Consider the following 26,358-nt stretch of genomic DNA (forward strand, 5'->3'; position numbering starts at 1 on the left):
GTAGAGAGCTCAAATATGCGCATCGTTTGCGCAAATCCAGATGTCATCCACATTTTTTTTAGAGCTAGGTGGTCTTATTTAGAACCAGTCTGATAAAAAAAAAAAAAACGATATATATACAAAATAAATAGAGTCTACAGTTGGATAACCGAATGGTGGGTGATGAGAATAGTTGGCCTAAAATAGATTTAAGACAATGGATTTAGGCCTATAGGTTTGCAATGGTTATGACAGGAGAGGGGAAAAAACCTTTATAAACATTCTCAGGATGATTCTATGCAAGATGGTCCCATAAATTTCAAAGTGGAGTATGCGGGAATGAAACCCAAAAATATATTGTTTTCGTTTGTAAACATAATAATAGCCTTAGGCCTAATATTTGACATTCAACCACAATAACGCTCGATAGAGATAATTTTTCAAATGAAATACAATTTCTAAACAATAAAAAAAAAACTGTAGGCTTTGGCTGTATAGTCTTACAGTCTACTGGATCTCCCATAGCGCACATCAATCACCCTTCTCTCCCTCCCTTCTCTCCCGCCTCTTGGAGCTCCTGAAAGAGTGTGCCGTGTGTTGCTTTCAGCTTGTTTGAGACTGCTGTAAACCTTCTACTCAGTGCTTCTACTACGGGCGCTTTCTGCTCAGAAGCCCCCGTTTTGTGAATGGGCTTCAGTCCGCTCTGACTTCAACCGTGCCCGGGTAGCGCAAGGAACGAATTCAGATATGCAAACAGGTAACTGCTTGGGAAAGAAAGGCCAAGAGAAAGCCAGGCTTGATATGTCGTCGCCATTTTGTTAGTTTTTTTAATATCATTATGTATTTCTAAATAATTTAGGCTATTTTGTGAACATAAGTTTTTAGCTACTTTTTAAAATAATTTAGATGCACATTGAACTGTTGAGGTATTTTATTATTTCGGCCAACTGCACATATAGCTTCTGAATACATTTTCTCATGAAAGTTGCCTTTGCTAAGAGATTGCTGGCGTATGTGCTCATCATTTATTACGAGTGAAGCTCGCAACGATGCAATCTAATAGAAAGCTGTCAACAATGTTTTGGCACAGAATGACGCAGCCTCGCGGGGGGCGTTCACCGTTCTCGAGCACAGTGCACGATCTGATCAGTCTGAAGGAAACAATGTAGCCTAACTTTCCCTTTTCCTGGCTGGCCGAGAAACAGTTACAAAATAAACTAAACAAAACTGGCCCGCGAGTGATAACCCACCTCCCCATTTTTTATTACAAAATAAAACAGGATTTTGTTTATGTAAAAAAAAAAAAGACAAGGAATTCAGCTACACATTTGTTTAATTTAGGAAATATGTTCCCAAGTATACCACAAATTAAAAAAGGGACATGTCTTTTGTATGTGATCATGTCTCAATGTAATCAAGGTATGAAATGATTGTTATTCTCAAAATACAATCAATTATTGGTATTAGTTGTGGTGAATTTGCAGCATTATTATAATGATGCCCCGGCCCATAACCATCGACTCCGCGGTTGAATCTAGTTGCCTTCGCCTGCAGTACTGTAATTAGCTCTCCACCTAGCTGTCGAGACAAGTTACTACGGATAATGCTGCTGTAGTGTCTTCAACCGAGCGCTATAAAAACCGCCGCGCAAATGTTGTTCTCTTCTGTATCCAGCCAGCCTATGCGTAGTGTTTCCTAGGAGGAGTAGGCCTAGCGACTTTAGTTATGTAACCAAACCAATATCTGAATACAGCGCATGATTGTTGACGGTTGTCGAGAGGATAGGACAGTAATCACCAAGCTCTCTTATCTTGTCTAATGTAGGCTAAACGCAGTTCTGGGACGCGCACGCTCGGTAAGTAGCACGAATATGTCTAATTTTGTAACATATCATGTTATGTTAGTTAGTAAGTATATGCTAGCGTGCTGTATCACAGCGTTGCAACAATATGGCATCTATCATATCATTTATTATGGGGGTGTGGGACCAGGGTTGAATTTTCCCAGAACAGACTGTGATAATATTTATTAAGCCAATGTTGCTGACACAAGTATTATACGGCAGACAGAGGACAGATGAGGGCGAGGAAAGGGGTATGGACTCATCACACAAAAAAGACTCTATCACCATAGAGAATTGTGATAACAGACAGACATGTAATAGTTTAATGGTTCAAGCCGTTGTGCAATTATATGTTTTATTGGCAGATGTTCTATGAAATAGGCTATATGAATGACAACAACAACAATAGCACGTGCCATGTCATCACCTACGTTATGTGTGCACTGTGCGTAATGCCTACAAGCTACCATAGTTCACACGATGCATCGCCATTCGCAAAATAAACTAGTGCGTAATGTTGACATGACAGTGACACCGTGAACGCGGGTAGAGCACACAAGTGAGTCCGGTACTGGACATCCCTCCGCTCTAGATCAGCCAGCCAGTGTAGCGACCAGGGTACACAATGTACGACCCACAGACCAAGAGCCTGATGCAGCCAGTAATAACTGTGAAGAGAAGGGCAGAGAGTGTGTGTGTGTCACAACATTAGCTCTCTGAGATACATTGGTAACGAACATGTTAAGACTCCTGGGGGGAACTGATCATCTATTATTGAGAATGTAATTGTATTGGATTCATCCTTTGTGTGTGTCTCCAAAAGGTTTGATCCAATAGTTTGATATCAGACCATTTCTTACATGAATATATCACTTTTGATTTATCTTGCCTTCCAGGTCTCCTACTTGGTCATTTTGTAAATATATATTATTTTCTGTAACTACTACATGTTCCCATCTCATTGATATCAAATTATTAGAGATGCACAAATTGTTTTTGCACCCATCGTGTGTCATGTGCGTAATGGTCATGTGAGGTGAAATGTGCATATTTTGGGATGTGAACACTCTGTTTGTTTGACCTGACGAATATCCGTTTCAGATGGAAACGTTGTCAATAAAACTGTGAATTGGGAGCTTTAACAGTGTGAGGGCCTTCTTGTTCTTTACTACTGTTCTTTATTAGCCCAGCAACCTATGTTTTTAAGGATGTGTGACCACAAACTTTTCTCTGTGTGTGTCTCATCAGCTTGTATGGAGTAGTGGTACCACTTAGTATACTGCTATCTCAACCGATCACTATCATGTACACTACATGACCAAAAGTATATGGACACCTGCTCGTCGAACATCTCATTCCAAAGTCATAGGCATTAACATGGAGCTGGTCCCCCCCGCCCCCCTTTGCTGCTATAACAGCCTCCACTCTTCTGGAAGGCTTTTCACTAGATGTTGGAACATTGATGAGGGGACTTGCTTCCATTCAGGCACAAGATCATTAATGAGGTCGGGCACTGATGTTGGGCGATTAGGACTGTCTCGCAGTCTGCGTTCCAATTCATCCCAAATGTGTTCGATGGGGTTGAGGTCAGGGCTCTTTGCAGGCCAGTCAAGTTCTTCCACACCGATCTCGGCAAACCATTTCTGTATGGACACCACTTGTGTTTGGTTGCTCAGCTTGTGTTTGGTTGCTCAGCTTGTGTTTGGTTGCTCAGCTTGTGTTTGGTTGCTCAGTTTGTGTTTGGCTGCTCAGCTTGTGTTTGGCTGCTCAGCTTGTGTTTGGCTGCTCAGCTTGTGTTTGGCTGCTCAGCTTGTGTTTGGCTGCTCGGCCAGGGAAACCCATTTAATGAAGCTCCTGACGAACAGTTATTGTGTTGATGTTGCTTTCAGAGGCAGTTTGGAACTCGGTAGTGAGCGTTGCAGCTGAGGACAAACGATTTTGATGTGCTACACACTTCAGCACTCGGGGTCCCATTCTGTCAGCTTGTGTGGCCTTGAAAATAAAAGAGCCGCACAATCTAGGAGCTCAGATGCAAAAATTTAATTACCAACGTCGAAATGTTGGTAACCCTGATGAAGACAGTTTGGCTGTCGAAACGTTGGTAATTACATTTTTGCATCTGAGCTCCTAGAGTGTGCGGCTTTCTTTTATTTTCAAGTTTTCTACTCCGCTAGCCAGCACCTCGCCTAAATAGGTGTGCGTTTCTTTTTCTTCTAGATCAGCTTGTGTGGCCTACCACTTTGTGGCTGAGCCGTTGTTGCCCCTAGATGTTTCCATTTTACAATAACAGCACTTGCAGTTGACCAGGGCAGCTCTAGCAGGGCAGAAATTTGATTAACTGATTTGATGGAAAAGTGGCATCCTATGACGGTGCCATGTTGAAAGTCACTGAGCTCTTCAGTAAGGCCATTCTACTGGCAATGTTTGTCTGTGGAGATTGCATGGCTGTGTGCGCAATTGTATACACCTGTCAGCAACGGATGTGGCTGAAATAGTCAAATCTCCTCATTTGAAGGCGTGTCCACATACTTTTGTATATATAGTGTATAATGGGTTGCTCTGTCAGTAGTGTGTTGTCATAGTACTAATGTACTAGTAGTTATGGCTGATATCAGTGACAGTCTGATGGAGATAGTTGGATATGAGAGGGCCATTACAATGATTTAACCCACTGCTTGTTGAGTGCTGAGGATCACAATGATAATAGTGTCAAGTCTATCCATCACTCTGACATCTGCAATAGCTGTAGACCCGCTGCTTAAAGGCAGACTGAGCGAAATGACTTTGCCACAATCAGCACTGGAAATATTGAGAAGAGCCAGATGCAAGACTTCACTCACTCAGTCACACAAAGTATCTGCGCATGTGCAGGGGTTCGCTTCACGCTGTTCACAGAGTAGTAGCCAGGGCATCGAAACAGAGAAGTTGAGCCAATGCTCAATTACAGTAGTTGTTGTGAAAATTGACCCACTATGCTGTTTACTTTCTGCATCTATGTCATATCGCTGAGTCTACTTTTAATGTTGCGATATCGTTGACTGCTGGTTAGTTATCACCACAGACACTTCCTTGGAACAGACAGACAGGTTGTTTATAGGACTGAAGGTCATAACATTAATATTTAGTAATAGTGAATAATAAGAAGAGCTTTTTTTCTGTGCAGTATGTATTGGCCACACCTCTTTCCTCAGTCTATCTACATATAGGCTACGTGTGGGCCTGCTTGTTGACTCATGGCACTTGTATTTGTGTTATCTAAACACATTAAGTTGCCTATTCTATAATGCCATATTCTGAAAATTAAAGGTATTTCAACCTATCAATCTAGCCAACTTGACATTGTATTGACAAACCGGGCTAAACTATATTGTACTGTAGTATACTGTCCTCTGTCTTACCACGTCTTCATGTCACTGTGACCTCCACAATATGTATTCTCTCTCTCTCTCTCTCTCTCTCTCTCTCTCTCTCTCTCTCTCTCTCTCTCTCTCTCTTTGTGTTTGTCTGTCTCTCTCTCTCTCTGTGTCTGTCTGTCTATCTGGGTCAGGCCACAGTAGTGGTCACTGTAGAGGTGACCAGTAGTCAGAGATACTGAGCTCTGTATGATAACATGGTCTGACTGGAAGACTCTTCAGAGGAGAAGGACAAGGCACTGTTGAGAGACAGATAAGTTGTTTCATAAGAGGCTCTCCATAGAGAGGGAGATGGGAGATGGAGACAGAGGGAGATGGAGACAGAGGGAGATGGAGACAGAGGGAGATGGAGACAGAGGGAGATGGAGACAGAGGGAGATGGAGACAGAGGGAGATGGAGACAGAGGGAGACAGAGGGAGATGGAGACAGAGGGAGATGGAGACAGAGAGAGGGAGACAGAGAGAGGGAGACAGAGAGAGGGAGACAGAGAGACTGAGACAGAGGGAGATGGAGACAGAGAGAGGGAGACAGAGAGACAGAGACAGAGAGTAAACTATGGCTGTTCAGGGGAACGTTATTGTTGGGTGTGTTACTTGCCATAGCATCACATTAAAAGTCCATTTACAATGGGGTCAATGAAAAGCTTACTTGACTTAGAGGAAACCAGGGGAGGGGGAGGAATTTACACTCGTTTCCAAAAATAAGTTTTGCCCGTTCCTTCGGATTTGTGTTACACCACTACTGAGAGGAGGAGGGGAAAGTTCTGGAGGATGTGAATGGAAGGATTGAGGTTGAAGAGGAGAAAAAGACTGAAGAGAAGAGGGGGAGGAAATATGGTTTTCATTAACATGGATACGGTGCCTGGTGCTGGGTTGACCGTTTTACTGTGTGGTCTGTTCAGAAAGAGAGAGAGAGTTTCAAAGGGTTGCTGACAGACATGAAACAGAAGGTTGGAGAGAAAGGTGGAGTACAGTAGAGGGAGGGAGGGAGGGAGGGAGGGAGGGAGGGAGGGAGGGAGGGAGGGAGGGAGGGAGGGAGGGAGGGAGGGAGGGAGGGAGGGAGGGAGGGAGGGAGGGAAAGGTAGCAGGATTGTAGTGTGGAGGGAAGTAGAAGTTGGTATCGAGCATGAGCCCTTCACAAAATAAAAAAGACTGAGGAAGGGAGGAATGATACCTTTTTAAAGAATTTGAAAAGAGTTTTCCAGTAAGTGCAGGCATTCTTGGAAAGGGCTGCTCTGCTGAGTATGATTGGTCCCCTGGGGTTCTGTTCAGTGAGGTCATCAGTGAGGTCATCATCTGAATCATCTCCTGAGTGACTTTACTGCCATCTGCTTCATACACACACATACACACCATACACACACACACACCGTACACATGCGGCTAGGGAAATTGTATTGCAGCATTTTATTCAGGACTTTGGACGGAGAGAGCGGAGGAAAGAGAGGGAGCTGACTCCAGTTGTAGGGTTTAGTAGAGTGTCGGGTTGCCAGGCTGGGTGATGCTGTGGTCAGCTGCAGTGGAGAACAGGACATAGCCTACTTGTAATCTGACATTTAGCTGGTGTCTTTTGTCGTCTGTTATAAGCATTATAGTAAGTGCCATAGAGGCAGTATAGTTTCTGTGTTTTCACCTTCTTGTAAAGTACTTTACATTCGGATTGTCACTCGGTTGTTTTTCAGTAAAGCTGACAGAGACTCCTGTTGTTGTTGTATTGCTGCTACTAATGTCTGATGTCAGTGAAATGACCTCTTTCTCTGTCTGTTTCTCTCTTTCACTCCATCCTTCTCAGTTCAAGTCTGACTGACTGACAGACAGAGAGGGACAAAGCACTGGACAGTTGGGTCAAGAAAGCCTTTTGTTATTTAATCTCTGGACAATACCTGTTCCCTTCCACCCTGGGTGCTGCCCCCCCCACCCCTCCCCCCTCACATCTCTGATGGATCAGAGAGCGAAGGGGGGCCCATCTCTACCTCCACCATCCTCACTGCCTCTCCTCCCCACAGCCCCACCACAGCAGTACCCAGAGAAAGAGGTAGGCGGTGGGGCGAGGAAGAGGATAGAGAAGGAAGGAGGTGGTGCATTACTGGAGGTGCTAATTGAGGGGTGCTGTGGTGCTGCAGGGCAGAGACAGCTCCCATTCCCAGGCAGAGAGAGGAGCTGCACTGAGGGCAATGTGAGGCTGAGGATCGGAGTCCAAACGGCCAAACGCACCAAGAAACCCCCCAGGACCCTGGAGGGCTACGAGTGTAAACCCACCATCAGGACGTACCAGAGGCCTGGGAGGGGGAGTCAGGAGGGAGGGGGGAGTGGGCAGGGGAACCATCCTCAGGAGGAGGGGGACAGAGAGCAGAACCAGGGGTCAGACCCTAGCACCACCCAGACCAGGAAGATACACTCCTCCCTGCCCCCGTCTTCATCATCATCATCATCATCATCATCCCCTACATACACCCCTCCCAGCCCAGCCAACCCTCAGACTGCGCCAGCCAAACAGGTAGGAAGAGAACCACCTCCACCTCACGGAATACCTGACTTTTTAACCACTTACTACTCATTTATTACATTGACTAGTACTTCAGTTCTGCTTTATATTCCGGGTCCCCTACGAATCTCTCCAGTGGGAAGAACTATTCACATTTGACACAATTCTATATTATTACACATTTATGTTGGCTTGTGCATGATATGCATTAGTGTTCAGTATGTGTGTTTCCTATTCATCCAGGCGTGTTATCCGGTCCAGAACACTCAGCGGTTCCTAATGGTTTCTAATAATAATAAGGTCAAGTGAGTGATTGTCTGGATAGAGGAACTTAAACAGCAGCAGCAGTGGTGCATTAGAATATAGAGAACAGGACTATTAATAGTCACACAGCACAGCAACTATTAGCAGCTGATCCAGACATTGGTCCATCAGCTCTTATGACAATCACCCACCCCAGAGAGTAGATTATTGCTTTAGCTGCAAACACCAGTCAGGCTGCAACAGCGCAGCTCCCAAATTACAGGACAAGCATGAAATGTCAAGCCTCCTCATCTCTATTCGTGGCCATTTATAGCTACCAATAGCACAGCTGCCTTTCTCTCTAGTTCTCTCTCTACCCTGTCTCTTTCTCTCTGTCTATTTTTACCTCCCCTCTTTTCTCTACCTGCTCTCATTTCTCTTTCTCTCCACCTCTCTCTCTCTTTCTCGATCGCTCAATTTCTCCTCTTGCCGGGTCAACCTCATTTTAGTCTCCATCAACTCAGCTTCTCTCCTCATGTGTCCTAATTTCTCTATCTTTCTCTCGTCTTCTCTCTCGCTCTCTCTCTTTTCCTCTCTCTCTTCCTCTCTTCCTCTCTCTCTTTCCCTCTCTCCCTTTTCCTCTCTCTCTCTTCCTCTCTTTCTGTCTCTTACTGTTTCTCTCTCTTTGTCATTGTGTCCTTTAGCTGTCTTCCAACAGACTTGCACCAGCACCCCAACCTTACTGTTTCTCTCTCTTTGTCATTGTGTCCTTTAGCTGTCTTCCAACAGGCTTGCACCAGCACCCCACCCTTACTGTTTCTCTCTCTTTGTCATTGTGTCCTTTAGCTGTCTTCCAACAGGCTTGCACCAGCACCCCACCCTTACTGTTTCTCTCTCTTTGTCATTGTGTCCTTTAGCTGTCTTCCAACAGACTTGCACCAGCACCCCACCCTTACTGTTTCTCTCTCTTTGTCATTGTGTCCTTTAGCTGTCTTCCAACAGACTTGCACCAGCACCCCACCCTTACTGTTTCTCTCTCTTGTTTGCTCTCCTTTTCCCTCCCTCTTTCTCTTTCCTCTCCCTGTCCTCTCTCTGACCCACTAATGAACTATGCAGCTCTGAAACACATTACATTTACATACCTCTACTTCCTTGTTAGCAAGGGCACAATGCTGTAAATTATTAGAAAATAGCAATTTTGTAATACATTAACAGAACTCTATCATAGGTCTAACCGGGATTCTTTTGGAGAAACATTTCTTTAAAATATTTTTGATTATATGAAAATCTTTACCTGTAAATTGCATAGATCTTTTCTGATAGATGACATAATAAATGACCAATCTGATCTCATAACAATGTGTTTATAACCATGTTTTCATCCCAGCAGGTCCCTGTGAACCTGGGCTATAAGAAGTCAGACACCCTAACGGAGAAACCAAGGCACCCTGACCCACCTGATGCCCACAGCAAACTACCCTCACCTGCCCAAATGGACCAGGCAACCCCCTCTTACCCCACAGCTTCATCCCCCCATTCCCCCCCTCCCTCATCACCCCATTCCCCCTTGGTAAAGGACCCTAGTGGTGAGGGAGGTATGCTGAATGGGGGAGTACCTACAGTCACCTGCCATCCTACCAGACTCACAAAGGTCAAAGGTCGCAAACAGAACTGTTCTTCCTCAGCCGCCCCCAATAATGTGAACTCAACAACAAGACCTCCAGCCTCCAGCCCCCATCAGGCTGACCTTGCAGCCCAGGACAGGACTACAGGCTTCAGCTGCCCTCCTACACCACCTCCATTCACAACCCTACTTCCAGACCAGAGAGGAGCCCCAGTGGCTGATGGGAGACTGAGTCCTGCTGCCTCCCTCACCAGCCTGAGCAGGGGACCATTACTACTGTCCTCTGTGGGAAATGAGAGAGGGAAGGAGGAGAAAGCCAAGAAGAAGAAAGAGAAAGATGACAAAGCGAGGGGTGAGAAAGGGAAGGGTAAGAGAGGGGAGAAGGGGAGAGGGAAGGAGGACAGAGGGAGGAATGAGAGTCCAAAGATGGACAGAGATGAGAGAGGGAAGGAGGGAACTGGGATGGATGAGAGCTGGAGGGATATGACTGGGAAGGAGGAGAGAAATGGGGACGAGGACAAGGAAAGAGAGAAGCTCAGAGACTTGAGGATGAATAAATCGCCCTCTTCTACAAAGTGTCAGATGTCTGAGGTTCAGAGCAGGAAAACAGGTACACCCAGCCCAGACCTGACCAGCGGAACATCGGAATCAGATGATACTGGTGCCCCCTCAAGACCCACCGTCTCTCCCTCCAACCCATCCACTGCCTCCTCTCCCCTCACTTCCCTCCCTCCTCCCTCTCGCTCTGTCCACTCTTCCTCTCCTCCTACCTCCCCCCAAGAGCAGGACAGCCGTCCGCTGAAGAAGCGTAAGACCCGACGGCCAAGCTGGACCAGGCTGGTGAACCGGGCACAGAGACTGGCAGAGAACCCAGATGGCCGCCAAGATGCCCCCTTAGTTGCCCCACAGACCCCCACTACCCCCCAGACATCCCCCACTACCCCCCAGACACCCACAACTACCAACTCACCCAACCTTCGGTCAGCTGAGTCATGCCTAGCCCTCTCCGTTCCCCCACCCTCCAGTCCGTCCTCCCTCTCCCCCTCTACCTCCACCCCTGTGAGACCCAGACCAGCAGGGCGAGCCCCATCCCCCACCCAGTCTCACTTGTTGACCTCTGACCCTAGCCCTTTACCTGGACCTGACCGTCCCTTCAATCAGGCCAGAAAAAGGGGTCGCCCCAAATCCCAAACCTCGAGCTTGGACGAACCCCAACCCAGACACTTCCCCAAACGTACCCAAGCTGAGATGCTCCCTCATGGGCATGATGAGACTCCGGACCCCCATGTGCTCAACCCAGTGCTGGATTACAGTCCCACCCTCACCAATCCCTCTAGCCCCAACCCCACACCCAGGAAACGAGGTCGCCCCAAACGGCTGCCCCCCTCCCCCCTCCTCCCCAAACAGACTCCCCAGGACCAGCACAGGGGTACTCTGACCCCCTCTGGAGGTGAGGAGGGGGGTAAAGACTTCCCCTCTGAAAAGGGGAACAGGAAGCTGAGGATGAGGAGCATCATCGGAGAGATGAAGAGGAGGAAGAAGAGGAGGCTACTCAGGGAAATGCTTTCTGGGTGTGGAGGGGGGAAGGAGGGGAGAGGAAGAGAGGGAGGTAGAGAGAACTCTCGTGGGTGTGCAGGAGGGGTGTGTGGGTCGGCCACAGCACCCTCCCTGTCCTCCTCCTTTGGGGGTAAACTAGGTCCCCAGATCAACGTGAGTAAGAGGGGGACCATCTACATGGGGAAGAGGAGAGGACGCAAACCCAAAGCTCCAGCTAACTCTAACCCTGCCTCTCAGTCCACACTGTTCACCAGTCTCTCTAGTTCCTCTCTCTTCTCCTCTCCCCAGCCCCATCCTCCCCTCTCTCACCCATTCCCCTCCCCATCTCTCACCCACTCCAGTGGAGCCCAGAGCCCTTACAGTGATGGAGGCTGCACAGAACCTGCTCCCTCCCTTTTCCTCCCCCACACCTTCTCCCTCCCCTCACCCTCCTCCTCCTGCGCATCGCCACGTCCTCTCTCCTCCTCCTTCTCCTCCTGCTCATCCCTCTCTCCCTCCCTAAAGAGGAGTTCTCCAGGTCAGGGACGACATCCCCTCTTCCACCATCCCTCCAGCAGACTCTCTTCTCCTCCTCTTCCTCACCCTCTTTACCCCCATCTGCCTGTCTTCCCCACACACCTGAAAGAGGCCACACCCTCACCTATCAATAAATCACACAGCAAGGAGATGTTGCCTACGGATAGTGTGATTGGAATGGACCACAACACTACCTCAGAGAGGGGGGAGAGGAGGGGCCGAGGGAGAGGGGGGGTAACCATGGGAATGACCTCAGATGTCACCCGGTCAGTGTTCCGGACAGGTTTAGGGGTCAACCTGAAGGGTCAGAGACAACCCTCACCCTCCATGTTACTAGAACACCCCCCCCCTGTACCCTCACCCATCAGAGTGTCTGCCTCACCCCCCTCTCCCCCCTCTGCCTCCCCCAGACACACGCCTCCTTCTGACTTAGTGGAACCCAGAGACAGACACAGGCACAGGCGGAGGGGGTATGAATGTCGCTATACCTGCCCCCCCTGCCCCTGCCTAGGGCACAACCAGCGCTCCCACCTGGACCTCTGCCCCTGCCTAGGGCACAACACACACAAGAGACAGAAACACAAACACAAAAGGAAGTACCAGCACCTGCTCATGCATGCGCACGACCCAGACTTCCTCTCTGAACTGGACGATCTCATTGGGCAGTTCAGCGAGGTCCGCATCGGGCGCCACCGTGATTGGGCCAGAGCTGGATTGGGGCAGGATCTCGATGAGAGTGGGGAGAAAAGACGGCACTCTTCCTTATTGTCATCGCAAAATTTCCGCTCAAACGTTTACAGAATCAACTTGAGTGGATACTACTCGCCTCACCCCCTGTCTTACCCCCCTCACCCCTCCTTCTCCCCGCTCCACCCCCACCCCTGCCACGGCCTGCCTTATGGCAGCAGAAAGCCAGAGCAGAGGTTGAGGTGTGGCTGTCCCACCAAGCCCTGTGAGTCCTTAGACCAGGGTGACTGTGGCCAGGGGCGGAGGTGTGCCTTACAGGGTATCACAGGGCACCTCCACCCCTCCTCTCTCAGTACCCCCCTGGCCTCCTCCACCACCTCTTCCACCACCCCCATGCCTCTGGGTTTTGGCTACTACAGAGGCTATCCTCTGACCATGGCCCATTACCCAAACCCCCACCCCTCCTTTCCCCTGCCTCCCCCTCATCCCTACGCCCCCCACCACCCCCACCTCCACCCCCCTCACCTCCTCCTCAACCCAGCCAGGTTCCACAGGAGGAGGAGCAGGCAGCTGAGGGAGGCTGGGTTGGGTGGAGGTGGAGGTGAGGACGTGAGGGTTATGGGTGAGGGAAAGAGGGCCGGGGTCCAATCCTGTCCAGCAGGGTCCGTCCCTGGTCGGTCCTGTCTCTGTGGGGGGAGTGAACACAAGCTCAGACACAAACATCGTCACAGACAGCGTGATCGTGACGGAAAGGAAGAAGAGGATGAGAGAGTTGCCGGGTCACAGCTAAGGTCAGAGTTCACCACAGGATCAGGAGGAAGTAGAAAGACTGGAGGACAAGGGAGTTCTGGGTTGATGGAGTCTCCATGGCAACATAGGCACAGCAAATACCCCTCTTCTTTATTCTCTGCTTCTGCTAAACCAGCCTCTTCATCATCATCATCAGAGAGGCTCAAACACACACCCCTCACCTGTCTAGGCTCCTCTCACCTTTCCTCATTTGGAGAGGGCTGGGGGGTTCGGCAGAACCCCTGGCTGAGGAGAGGGGGGCTGGGGGCAGGATTCAGACCCCTCGATCCCACCTGGGGCACTCTGACAGAAGAGCAGAGGACGGCCGCTGTGGGGGAGTCAGAGAGAGAGGCGGGGGAGAGACACACACCCTGTCACAGCACCTTCACCCCCCCGGCACACACCAACCTCTTCACCTCCTCTGCCACCAGTGGGAGGGGCATGAGGAGCGGAAGAGACAATTGGAGACCAGGGAATCAAGACGGGTCACTGAGGAGTGAGGAGCCATCACAGACAGAGAGGAGAGGCACAGGTGAGACTGGGGAGTGAGTGAGTGAGTGAGTGAGAGTGAGAGGTAGGTAGACTGTCCTTCTCTCAGGTCTATGTAATCAGTACATCAGACATGATATTGGGGAGGAAATTAGTCTCTGTTCTTTTTATTACCACAGCAAGTTACAGACTTGAACAGAGAACCTGCATGACACATGAACTGTCACATATACACGCACGCAGGAGAGGGGGGCTGGGGGCAGTACACTCACACACGCACGCAGGAGAGGGGGGCTGGGGGCAGTACACTCACACGCACGCAGGAGAGGGGGGCTGGGGGCAGTACACTCACACACGCACGCAGGAGAGGGGGGCTGGGGGCAGTACACTCACACACGCACGCAGGAGAGGGGGGCTGGGGGCAGTACACACACACGCAGGAGAGGGGGGCTGGGGGCAGTACACTCACACACACGCAGGAGAGGGGGGCTGGGGGCAGTACACTCACACACACACGCAGGAGAGGGGGGCTGGGGGCAGTACACTCACACACACACGCAGGAGAGGGGCGCTGGGGGCAGTACACTCACACACGCACGCACACATTATTTTCCCCTCATTTATTGGTTCATTCTCACAGTCTGTTAATAACCCTTCCTGTCCGATCTGCCAGAGATCTTAGAAATGTCCCTGGTTGTGAAGTTGGCTGCCTGCTGTGCTGTTTGAGCCCTGGGCTATGAAGCTATGAGCAGAACACAGTCATTAGTTAACCACCAGTCTCTATGTATAGTCCTGTTCATGTGTCACTGTCTCAGATGCTGCTTGTCTGCCTGCCTGCATGGCCAATGTACTGTACACTGTCTGCCTGGTTGGCTGGCCAACATACTGTACACTGTCTGTCTGGCTGCCTGCATGACCAACATACTGTACACTGTCTGCCTGGTTGGCTGGCCAACATACTGTACCCTGTCTGTCTGCCTGCCTGTATGGCCAACATGCTGTACGCTGGCTGGCTGGCTGGCTGGCCAACATACTGTACACTGCTTGTCTGCCTGGCTGGCTGGCCAACATACTGTACACTGTCTGCCTGGCTGGCTGGCTGGCCAACATACTGTACTCTACACTGCCTGGCTGTCTGGCTGGCCAACATACTGTACTCTACACTGCCTGGCTGGCCAACATACTGTTCTCTACACTGCCTGGCTGGCCAACATTCTGTTCTCTACACTGCCTGGCTGGCCAACATACTGTACTCTACACTGCCTGGCTGGCCAACATACTGTTCTCTACACTGCCTGGCTGGCCAACATACTGTCCTGTACACTGCCTGGCTGGAAAACCCCTAGAAGGAAAGTATGCTCAGTCAGTGTTAATGTTGGGGAATTTTGGAAAGATGGGAAGAAAGGAGATACTTGAGGAGAAGTGACGGATAGTAGGATGGCGGGGGACTGATAGAGAGGGAGGGCAGAGGGAGGGAGGTAGAGCGTTGTTTTTGAGAGGGGAGGAGGGAGGATGGATTTGTTTGGCAATTCGCACATCATCTAACCAGACACATATGTGACTGAGCACACACACACACAGCCCACACACACATTCTAATGTATAATTTGTGTGTGGGTGTTTGCATGTGTGTGGGTGTTTGCGCGTGCGAGTGTGTGTGTATACCAGAGGGGGCTTGTGGGAGGAGATATAGGTGGACGGGCTCTTTGTAATGCCTGGAATGGAATCAGTGGAATGGTACCAAACACATCAAATACATGGAAAGATTGACTCTGTTCCAATGATTCTATTCCAGCCACTACAATGAGCCCGTCCTCCTAAAGCTCATTCCACCAGCCTCCTCTGGTGTGTGTGTGTGCGTGCGTGTGTGTGTGTGTGTGTGCTTGACTGCTTGTTGTGATTCCCAGAAGGGGAGTATATGATTTGAGGGGAATACCAGGCAGCAGTGCAAAGGAAGTGTAGAGTCACCCCGTCTGCTGCTGTTTCAGTTACTGATACATATACACTTCTCCTCTCTCTCTCTTCCCCTCTCTTTATTTCCCAATCATTCCCTTTCTCCTCCCTCTGTCTCCCACCTCTCTCTCTCGCTCCCTGTCCTTGCTCCAATGACTTCTCTCTGGACTCAAGACCCACACTATGACCTGAGCAGGAGGCAACTGAAGTGGCTGAGAACCGGTCAACGTTTTGGGGCTAAGAGAGGGCCTGGACGACCCAGGAAGAACCCTATAGCCTCCCCTTTGGTCTCCCCCTTCCTCTCTCCTACAAGCCAACCAAACCCTCCAACTGAGACGGACGACCAGAACAGAGACAGAAACAGAGGAGGAGGAGATTCAGTACAAGAGGTGATTGAAGCTGTGATTCAGAGCCAGAGGAGGAGAAGACGGAAGAGGAGGCACATTGAGAAAGAGGAGGTCGAGCATCCATCCTGTCTCCAAAGGTAAACCGTCAGAACTCACCCTTATCCCAACTGACCCAGCGAGTGCCCTCGCAGATGGTCGCAAAGTTTAACACAACAACATTTCACTCCCACAGCGATCAAAGCGTTACTGAGAAAGTCTAGAAAATGCATGCTGTTTTACATACCCTGCAACTAGCTGCTAGATGTGCACTGAAGACTTAATACTTCACACAGACAACGTATATTAACACATGGTTGACAGCACTGTGTGCTAAGCCAGTGCCCTTTCTCTCTCTTTTTCTTTCTCTCTATCCTATCTCTCGCTCTCTCACTTTATTCCTTCCTCTTAGTTCTGGTGAAGGTGAGCCAGTCACCCACACCCCCTCCATATGCACAGGCCAATCGGAGCTAACCCAAACTCCATCCCTAACCCCGGCCAGCCAATCAGATAAGGGAGCTGACCAGCTGCCTAGGAAGAGGTTTCAGAGGGCGGGGCTCTACTCAGATGACTACAAAACTACAGTGTGAGTTATCCTGCACCCGTTCATACAAACTAACTTCACATACTCTGAATTGATTTCACAAATGGTTTGTATTCTTTATTTATTTATACTCTTGTACCCCCTTTTTTTCTCCCCAATTTCGTAGTAACCAATTGTTAGTAATTACTATCTTGTCTCATTGCTACAACTCCCGTACGGGCTCGGGAGAGACGAAGGTTGAAAGCCATGCGTCCTCCGAAACACAACCCAACCTAGCCGCACTGCTTCTTAACACAGCGCGCATCCAACCCGGAAGCCAGCCGCACCAATGTGTCGGAGGAAACACCGTGCACCTGGCTACCTTGGTTAGCGCGCACTGCGCCCGTCCCACCACAGGAGTCGCTGGTGCGCGATGAGACAAGGATATCCCTACCGGCCAAACCCTCCCTAACCCGGGCGACGCTAGCCCAAATGTGCATCGCCCCACGGACCTGCCGGTCGCGGCCGGCTGCAACAGAGCCTGGGCGCGAACCCAGAGTCTCTGGTGGCACACCTAGCACTGCGATGCAGTGCCCTAGACCACTGCGCCACCCGGGAGGCCTAAATGGTGTGTATTCTATTAATTCCATTGTGTAAATGTTTCTCTTCCCCAGTCCCTCCTCTCAGAACCAGCTGAACAGAGAGAGACTGGAATATACACCAGGAGAACAAGACTACAGCCTCCTGCCTGCTCCCATACATGTTGGTCAGTGAGTTTTTATTTAAAAGAAATTGATTTCACCTTTATTTAAACAGGTAGGCCAGTTGAGAACAAGTTCTCATTTACAACTGCGACCTGACAAAGATAAAGCAAAGTAGTGCAACACAGACAACAACACAGAGTTGCACATGGAATAAACAAACGTACAGTCAATAACACAGTAGAAAAAGTCTATATACAGTGTGTGCAAATGGCATGAGGAGGTAAGGCAATAAATAGGCCATATTAGCGAAGTAATTTCAATTTAGCAAATGAACACTGGTGTGATAGATGTGCAGATGATGATGTGCAAGTAGAAATACTGGTGTGCAAAAGAGCAAAACAAGTCAATTAAAACAATATGGGGATGAGGTAGGTAGATTGGGTGGGCTATTTACAGATGGACTATGTACAGCTGCAGCGATCGGTAAGCTGCTCAGATAGCTGATGTTTAAAGTTAGTGAGGGAGATTTGTCTCCAACTTCAGCAATTTTTGCAATTTATTCCAGTCATTGGCAGCAGAGAACTGGAAGGAAAGGCGGCCAAAGGGGGTGTTGGCTTTGGGGATGACCAGTGCTGAAGCGCGTTCTATGGGTGGGTGTTGTTAGGGTGATCACTGAGCTGAGATAAGGCAGAGCTTTACCTAGCATAGGCTTATAGATGACCTGGAGCCAGTGGGTCTGGCGACGAATATGAAGCGAGGACCAGCCGACAAGAGCATACAGGTTGCAGTGGTGGGTGGTATATGGGGCTTTGCTGACAAAACGGATGGCACTGTGATAGACTGCATCCAGTTTGCTGAGTGTTGTTGGAGGTTATTTTGTAAATGACATCGCCAAAGTCGAGGATTGGTAGGATAGTCAGTTTTACGAGGGTATGTTTGGCAGCGTGAGTGAAGGAGGCTTTGTTGCGGAATAGGAAGCTGATTGTGGATTTAATTTTGGATTGGAGATGTTTAATATGAGTCTGGAAGAAGAGTTTAGTCTAACCAGACACCTAGGTATTTGTAGTTGTCCACATATTCTAAGTCAGAACCGTCCAGATTAGTGATGCTGGATGGGCGGGTGGGTGTGGGCAGCGATCGGTTGAAGAGCATGCATTTCGTTTTACTAGCGTTTTAAGAGCAGTTGGAGGTCACGGAAGGAGTGTTGTATGGCATTGAGGCTCGTTTGGGGGTTTGTTAACAGTGTCCAAAGAAGAGCCAGATGTATACAGAATGGTGTCGTCTGCGTAGAGGTGGATCAAGGAAACACCCGCAGCAAGAGCGTCATCGTTGATATATACAGAGAAAAGAGTTGGCCCGAGAATTGAACCCCGTGGTACCCCCATAGAGACTGCCAGAGGTCCGGACAACAGGCCCTCCGATTTGACTTACTGAACTCTATCTGAGAAGTAGTTGGTGAAACAGGCGAGGCAGTCATTTGAGAAACCAAGGCTGTTGAATCTGCCGATAAGAATGTGGTGATTGACAGAGTCGAAAGCCTTGGCCAGGTCGATGAATACAGCTGCCCAGTACTGTTTTTTATCGATGCTGGTTATGATATTGTTTAGTACCTTGAGCGTGGCTGAGGGGCACCCATGACCAGCTCGGAAACGGATTGCACAGCGGAGAAGATATGGTGGGATTCGAAATGGTCAGTGATCTGTTTGTTAACTTGGCTTTCGAAGTCTTTTGAAAGGCAGGGCAGGATGGATATAGGTCTGTAACCGTTTTGGTCTAGAGTGTCACCCCCTTTGAAAAGGGGGATGGCCGCCGCAGCTTCCCAATCTTTAGGAATCTCGGTCGACACGAAAGAGAGGTTGAACAGACTGGTAATAGGGGTTGCAACAATGGCGGCAGATCATTTTAGAAAGAGAGGGTCCAGATTGTCTATCCCAGATGATTTATATGGGTCCAGATTTTGCAGCTCTTTCGGAACATCTGCTATCTGGATTTGGGTGAAGGAGAAGCTGGGGAGGCTTGGGCAAGTAGCTGCAGGGCAAGTACAGTGGGGAGAAGTATTTGATACACTGACGATTTTGCAGGTTTTCCTACTTAAAGCATGTAGAGGTCTATAATGTTTTATCATAGGTACACTTCAACTGTGAGAGACGGAATCTAAAACAAAAATCCAGAAAATCACATTGTATGATTTTGAAGTAATTAATTTGCATTTTATTGCATGACATAAGTATTTGATACATCAGAAAAGCAGAACTTAATATTTGGTACAGAAACCTTTGTTTGCAATTACAGAGATCATACGTTTCCTGTAGTTCTTGACCAGGTTTGCACACACTGCAGCAGGGATTTTGGCCCACTCCTCCATACAGACCTTTTCCAGATCATTCAGGTTTCGGGGCTGTCGCTGGGCAATACGGACTTTCAGCTCCCTCCAAAGATTTTCTATTGGGTTCAGGTCTGGAGACTGGCTAGGCCACTCCAGGACCTTGAGATGCTTCTTACGGAGCCACTCCTTAGTTGCCCTGGCTGTGTGTTTCGAGTCGTTGTCATGCTGGAAGACCCAGCCACGACCCATCTTCAATGCTCTTACTGAGGGAAGGAGGTTGTTGGCCAAGATCCCGCGATACATGGCCCCATCCATCCTCCCCTCAATACGGTGCAGTCGTCCTGTCCTCTGCAGAAAAGCATCCCCAAAGAATGATGTTTCTACCTCCATGCTTCACGGTTGTGATGGTGTTCTTGGGGTTGTACTCATCCTTCTTCTTCCAAACACAGCGAGTGGAGTTTAGACCAAAAAGCTCTATTTTTGTCTCATCAGTCCACAGGACCTTCTCCCATTCCTCCTCTGGATCATCCAGATGGTCATTGGCAAACTTCAGACGGGCCTGGACATGCACTGGCTTGAGCAGGGGGACCTTGGGTGCTCTGCAGGATTTTAATCCATGACGGCGTAGTGTGTTACTAATGGTTTTCTTTGAGACTGTGGTCCCAGCTCTCTTCAGGTCATTGACCAGGTCCTGCCGTGTAGTTCTGGGCTGATCCCTCACCTTGCTCATGGTCATTGATGCCCCACGAGGTGAGATCTTGCATGGAGCCCCAGACCGAGGGTGATTGACTGCCATCTTGAACTTCTTCCATTTTCTAATAATTGCGCCAACAGTTGTTTCCTTCTCACCAAGCTGCTTACCTATTGTCCTGTAGCCCATCCCAGCCTTGTGCAGGTCTACAATTTAACCCTGATGTCCTTACACAGCTCTCTGGTCTTGGCCATTGTGAAGAGGTTGGAGTCTGTTTGATTGAGTGTGTGGACAGGTGTCTTTTATACAGGTAACGAATTCAAACAGGTGCAGTTAATACAGGTAATGAGTGGAGAACAGGAGCGCTTCTTAAAGAAAAACTAACAGGTCTGTGAGAGCCGGAATTCTTACTGGTTGGTAGGTGATCAAATACTTATGTCATGCAATAAAATGCAAATGTATTACTTAAAAATCATACAATGTGATTTTCTGGATTCTTGTTTTAGATTCCATCTCTCACAGTTGAAGTGTACCTATGATAAAAATTACAGACCTCTACATGCTTTGTAAGTAGGAAAACCTGCAAAATCGGCAGTGTATCAAATACTTGTTTTCCCCACTGTAGCTGCAGGGGGTGCGAGCTGTTGGCCAGAGTTGGGGTAGCTAGGAGGAAAGCATGGCCAGCTGTAGAGAAATACTTATTGAAATGATCACCAGATTTATCGGTGGTGACAGTGTTTCCTAGCCTCAGTGCAGTGGGCAGCTGGGAGGAAGTGCTCTTATTCTCCATGGACTTTACAGTGTCCCAAAACTACAGGATGCAAATTTCTGTTGGAAAAATCTAGCCTTTGCTTTCCTAACTGACTGCGTGTATTCGTTTGTGACTTCCCTGAAAAGTTGCATATCGCGGGGACTATTCGATGCTAGTGCAGTCCGCCACAGGATGTTTTTGTTCTGGTCAAGGGCAGTCAGGTCTGGAGTGAACCAAGGGCTATATCTGTTCTTAGTTCTACATTTTTTGAAAGGAGCGTGCTTATTTAAGATGGTGAGGAAATTACTTTTAAAGAACAACCAGGCATCCTCTACTGATGGGAGGAGGTCAATATCCTTCCAGGATACCCGGGCCAGGTCAATTAGAAAGGCCTGCTCACAGAAGTGTTTCAGGGAGTGTTTGACAGTGATGAGGGGTGGTTGTTTGACTGTGGACCCATAGCGGATGCAGGCAATGAGGCAGTGATCGCTGAGATCCTGATTGAAAACAGCAAAGGTGTATTTGGAGGGCAAGTAGGTCAGGATAATATCTATGAGGGTGCCCATGTTTTGGGATTTAGGGTTGTACCTGGTGGGTTCTTTGATAATTTGTGTGAGATTGAGGGCATCTAGCTTAGATTGTAGGACTGCCGGGGTGTTAAGCATATCCCAGTTTAGGTCACCTAACAGAACGAAGTGTGTGTGTGTGTGTCAGGTTATTAACACCCCCATTTCTCTCACAGGGAAGTACCTAAGAATGAGACGTATTGACTTTCAGTTGCCCTTTGACGTCATGTGGCTCTTCAGGCACAACCAGGTGTGTAACACACACACACACACACACACACACACACAGAATAAACTCACTCACTTGAATGACCATGTCTCTGTGTGTTCCAGCTCCACAAAGAGCCAGATGTTCCTCAGACCAGAGAGATCTCATCCTGTGAGTACCCTAAAGTCCTGTATTTGCATGCGGTGCATACCGTACACGTTTATACTGTAGTGTGTACATCAATACTTGACTTCAACATGACTTACCACCCTACTTGGTTGGGGGTGGGGGGACATCCCACTGTTGCAGTGACACGTTGAAAGTGTTCAGTCTGTGTGGAGGGGTCCATACCTCATTATCTCTGTCTGTCTTTGTTTTCCTCCCAGACCAACCGAAAGAGAAGAGCCTGTCCAGTCACCAGACAGGGGTGTCCCTCCCTCCCTCTCCCCAGGAGAAGTGTTCCAGTCCCAGTAAGAAGCTGTTCCCCTACCTGGACATGGAGCCTATGACCACCAGTGACAGGTAAAGACAGAAGACAACCCGCCTTGTCAATACACATGGAGGTGCAGACTAGTAGTTTGTGTGCATTTCTCAAAATAATGATCTTATTTATGTATTTGTTTGATTGGCAGGGTGTTCGTCCTGAAGCACCGCGTGTTCCTTTTGAGGAACTGGGAGAGGGTCAGAGACAGACAGATACGCCTGAGGAGGGGGAGAGAGGGGGAACAAGAGAAAGATGGAGGAGGAGTTTCCAGCTATGTAGCTACTGGGGACAACAACAGCCACATCATGTCAGGTCCATGAAGCAAGTGTGTGTGTTAGTTTAAGTTTTTGTAGGTGTGTGTGTGTGCTCGCACGCCTGTGTGTGTGCACCTGTGTGTCAGTGTGTTTTATTTTAAATGTGTTCATTTATAGTAGTATTGTACTGAGTGTATGTTTATATGGACATAGATGTGTGTGTGTTCATCTCAGTGCTCAGTTTAGCTCTCTGTTTTACAGTATTTATTGAGCCATATCATATTCAGCATTACACACACAGCAGTTTTCCAACCACAGAAATAAGTGCTTTCCCATTTCTGTCATCTCTTCACTGCCGTCCAAGAACATCCAGCTAGGTTCAGCTTTCCCCATAAACTATCCACCAAAATGTATTTCCATCAAACCGTCTCCAGCAAAGAACAGACACTCATAAGGGAATTTTAAGGACATCTACTGTATACATACATACATACATACATACATACATACATACATACATACATACATACATATATACATACACACACACACACACACACACACACACACACACAAAATACCATCCATGGGCACTAAGGTTCTTTCCTCTCTCTAGGTCGACAAATGGCGGTGAAGAAGAATGTTGTGTGGACTAGTGAGCCCCTTCGTGATCCCCAGTGCCCCCATAACCACCTCAGCACCACGCCCCATGTGAGTGCTCCCCTCTGAGTGCTCCCCTCTGAGTGCTCCCCTCTGAGTGCTCCCCTCTGAGTGCTCCCCTCTGAGTGCTCCCCTCTGAGTGCTCCCCTCTGAGTGCTCCCCTCTGAGTGCCCTCCTCTGAGTGCTCCCCTCTGAGTGCTCCCCTCTGAGTGCTCCCCTCTGAGTGCCCTCCTCTGAGTGCTCCCCTCTGAGTGCTCCCCTCTGAGTGCTCTCCTCTGTACTGTAACTGTAAAGATATTCACTCATTAGTGTCTCCCATGAGGGCTGTCTTGAAGTATTCATATGGAGTTCTTTGTCTGTGTCACTAATTCTTATAACTAACTCCTGATGTCGCATCTACCCCCACCACAGCTCACTGAGAACAGACCAGAGGAGAAAAAACAGGTGGAGGAGGAAGAGGAGGGCTGGAAGGAGGTCCGGAAGGAGCGACTGAACAATATACTCCTGAAGCTGCGGCAGACATGATTGGTGAGAGAGGACAAGGAAGGAAGGAGGGGGGGAAATCTCAGCTCAGTATCTCTTCTTCTTCCAAGTAGCTCAGTTCAGCTAACTTTGCACTAGTGTTGGGGGGAAAACACTTCCCTGAAATGATTTGTTATAAAGATGATTTTGGGCTTTGTTTCTGAGAGGAATGAGGGTGTTGTTGTTTACTGTACCATTGAGAATGATTGACAGACGGTCAGCAGACCAGTGACAGTCTGATTTAATAGTCAGAGAGGGCGGAAGGGATGGATGGAGACCATAGAGTCTTAAGGCTGGATTAAATTCGTATTGTGGAAGATCCACGTTGCAGCTCCATTTAAATGTAAAGGAAATGTTCACGTGTTCTCACAGACTACATTCACGGTAAACGCTGCATGTCGGCTCAATCTGAATTTACAATTTTACCTCCTTTTTTGTGATATCCAATTGCAATCCAATTACAATCTTGTCTCATCTCTGCAACTACCCAATGGGCTCGGACAGGCGAAAATCGAGTCATGCGTCCTCCAAAGCGTGACCCAAGCTGCACTTCTTAACACCTGCTTGCTTAACCCGGAATGTGTCAGAGGAAACACTGGCCTACTGATGACTGTCAGCTTGCAGGTGCCTGGCCTGCCACAAGGAGTCACTAGAGCGCGATGAGCCAAGTAAAGGCCCCCCCGGGCCAAACCTTCCACCAACCCGGACAACCCTGGGCCAATTGTGCACCGCCCTACGGGACTCCCGGTCACAGCCGGTTGTGACACAGCCTGGGATCGAACCCCAAGCTGTAGTGACACCGCAACACTGCGATGCAGTGCCATAGACTGTTGCCATAGACCGCTGCACCACTTGGGAGGCCTACCTCTACATTTATATGCAGATCTTCTGCGATACTTCTGCAATACACAGCCCCTATGGTTTGATTCAATCCCTGTTGCTGAAGTACGGCGCTATAGCGTGATTCAAGTGTAAAGGTCATTTCCAATTGAGCCGACCTATGCAGTTTTTCCGTGAATTCAGTCTCCGCTAACATGGGAACATTTCATATTCTCTTCAGCTCTACGTATTGAATCGGGCCTTTAATGTAAAAGTGCCATGTTGTAAATAAACTGACGCCTAAGTGAGTTCAATCTCCAAAAGCAATACGTCCTGTAAGGATTTCAGTACAATAACTTTAATATCACTACCAGTACCAGCTAGAGACCCTTCTATGTATCAAACCAAGTAGTTTTTATTGCCTTAGTGAATATGATCATTTCAAGATCGTTATATTGTACCAATGATAATGCAGTAACATTGACCTAAGTAATGTAATGAATCAGTTTCATAATTGATAGTTATTATCTAAGCGTTAAAGTTAAGTCAAAGGCCTTCATTTTGCTACAAAGTGTTAAACATAACTGACCTATGTTAAATATTGCTATGATTGTATATGACTTTTCTTCACCTGTATACTTTTTCTGACTGATGGAATGTTCTTTTTTATTTGGTCAGACAATCAGGAAAATGAATTGAATCTGAGATTTGTAACCGTTCATTTGTACAGTTCTCTTTGGTGCAGTTTCTAGTTTGACTTCGAACACTAAGTTGAATGTTTTATAGTTGACCTGTGTATTTGCCTCACTCACTATTGCCAATGGGTGATTAGGAATATTATAGCATTCATCAATATAGTGAAGGGTTATTTATGTAGTTTGCATGGAATGTAACTTTGGGCTGGATTCAATCCGTATCGCGGAAGATCACATTAAAGTGTAAAGGTCATTTCCGATTAAGCCGACATATGCAGTGTTTATCTTGAATTCAGTCTCCACGAACGCGGAAACATTGCCTTTAAATTTAAATGGAGCTATAACGCAGATCTCCCATGATACTTCTGCGATGCGGTGAGAATCCAGCCCTTTGTTGTACAATTTAAATTGCTGCTTATAACCTTTCTTTGGAGAAAATACCACAGAGTTCATCTGACAGAATGTCATTTCAAACATTGACCTTATTATCAATAACAATAAAATGGCATTTTTGTTTACAAAGCATTGTGGACTTGTTATATTCTCAACCACTTAACCCTTCCTACTATCACAGGCCCATGAATATCGCTGCTCCTCCATCCTTATGGAGACGCTGCATAACTGGTGGGATATTCATTACACGGAATGGAGCGACTGCTAAATAACCAACATGGAAATGTGATATACAGCACCATCTGGTGGTGTAAAGCTGAATGACACCAATGGCCAGGTGATACGTTTTCCTCCATCACGACCCTCATCTGAGGACGTGAGCTCAAGAGGACAGACAGGCAGAAATGAGCCTGAGGCCCTTCTCTCCTCCTTCAGCAAATCACTGATCTGTATGTTATTTATATGGGCTATGTGTAGATGGAGGCTGGTGGGAGAACCTATAGGAGGATGGGCATATTTTAATGGCTGGAATTGAATTAATGGGACGGTACTAAACAAACATATGGCAACCACTCCTTTCCATCAATTCCATTCCGGCCATTACAATGAACCTATCCGCCTATAGCTCCTCCCACCAGCCTCCACTGCATGTGTGAGCTAAAGCTGCCTAGCCAATCCCTCCCTCTCAGGTCTGTGGGTATTTTAATGAGGAAATCATTTAATGTATTCAAACATGGATAGTTTCTCATTTCAGAGAGTCCTTCCCTCATGCACTCCCCTTCACTGCTCTGACAGAAGTGG

General features: G+C 48.1%; 1 protein-coding gene across 7 annotated transcripts; it reads left to right on the forward strand.

Moving 5' to 3' along the window:
- The first annotated feature begins 533 nt into the window (after nucleotides 1-533).
- LOC109882336 (histone-lysine N-methyltransferase ASH1L) lies at nucleotides 534-25,689 on the forward strand. 7 transcript variants are annotated; one of them, XR_004202532.1, is made up of 13 exons: nucleotides 534-736; nucleotides 1,804-1,834; nucleotides 7,028-7,732; nucleotides 9,351-13,668; nucleotides 15,753-16,062; nucleotides 16,286-16,547; nucleotides 17,159-17,250; nucleotides 21,699-21,772; nucleotides 21,856-21,901; nucleotides 22,117-22,252; nucleotides 22,363-22,539; nucleotides 23,085-23,179; nucleotides 23,540-25,689. XR_004202532.1 is itself a non-coding variant. In XM_031787393.1 (13 exons), exons 3-13 carry the CDS (start codon nucleotides 7,175-7,177, stop codon nucleotides 23,651-23,653), a joined length of 6,081 nt encoding a protein of 2,026 aa, XP_031643253.1. In that variant the 5' UTR covers nucleotides 536-736; nucleotides 1,804-1,834; nucleotides 7,028-7,174; the 3' UTR covers nucleotides 23,654-25,689. The 7 variants fall into 7 exon arrangements, 4 of the variants coding, with proteins under 4 accessions (XP_031643253.1, XP_031643256.1, XP_031643255.1 ...); XR_004202531.1 differs by having other exon boundaries at nucleotides 22,363-22,526; XR_004202530.1 differs by having other exon boundaries at nucleotides 536-736; nucleotides 16,374-16,547.
- Nucleotides 25,690-26,358: the final 669 nt, after the last annotated feature.

The sequence above is a fragment of the Oncorhynchus kisutch genome, linkage group LG13, assembly GCF_002021735.2.
Source record: "Oncorhynchus kisutch isolate 150728-3 linkage group LG13, Okis_V2, whole genome shotgun sequence".
Classification (NCBI taxonomy): Eukaryota; Metazoa; Chordata; class Actinopteri; order Salmoniformes; family Salmonidae; genus Oncorhynchus; species Oncorhynchus kisutch.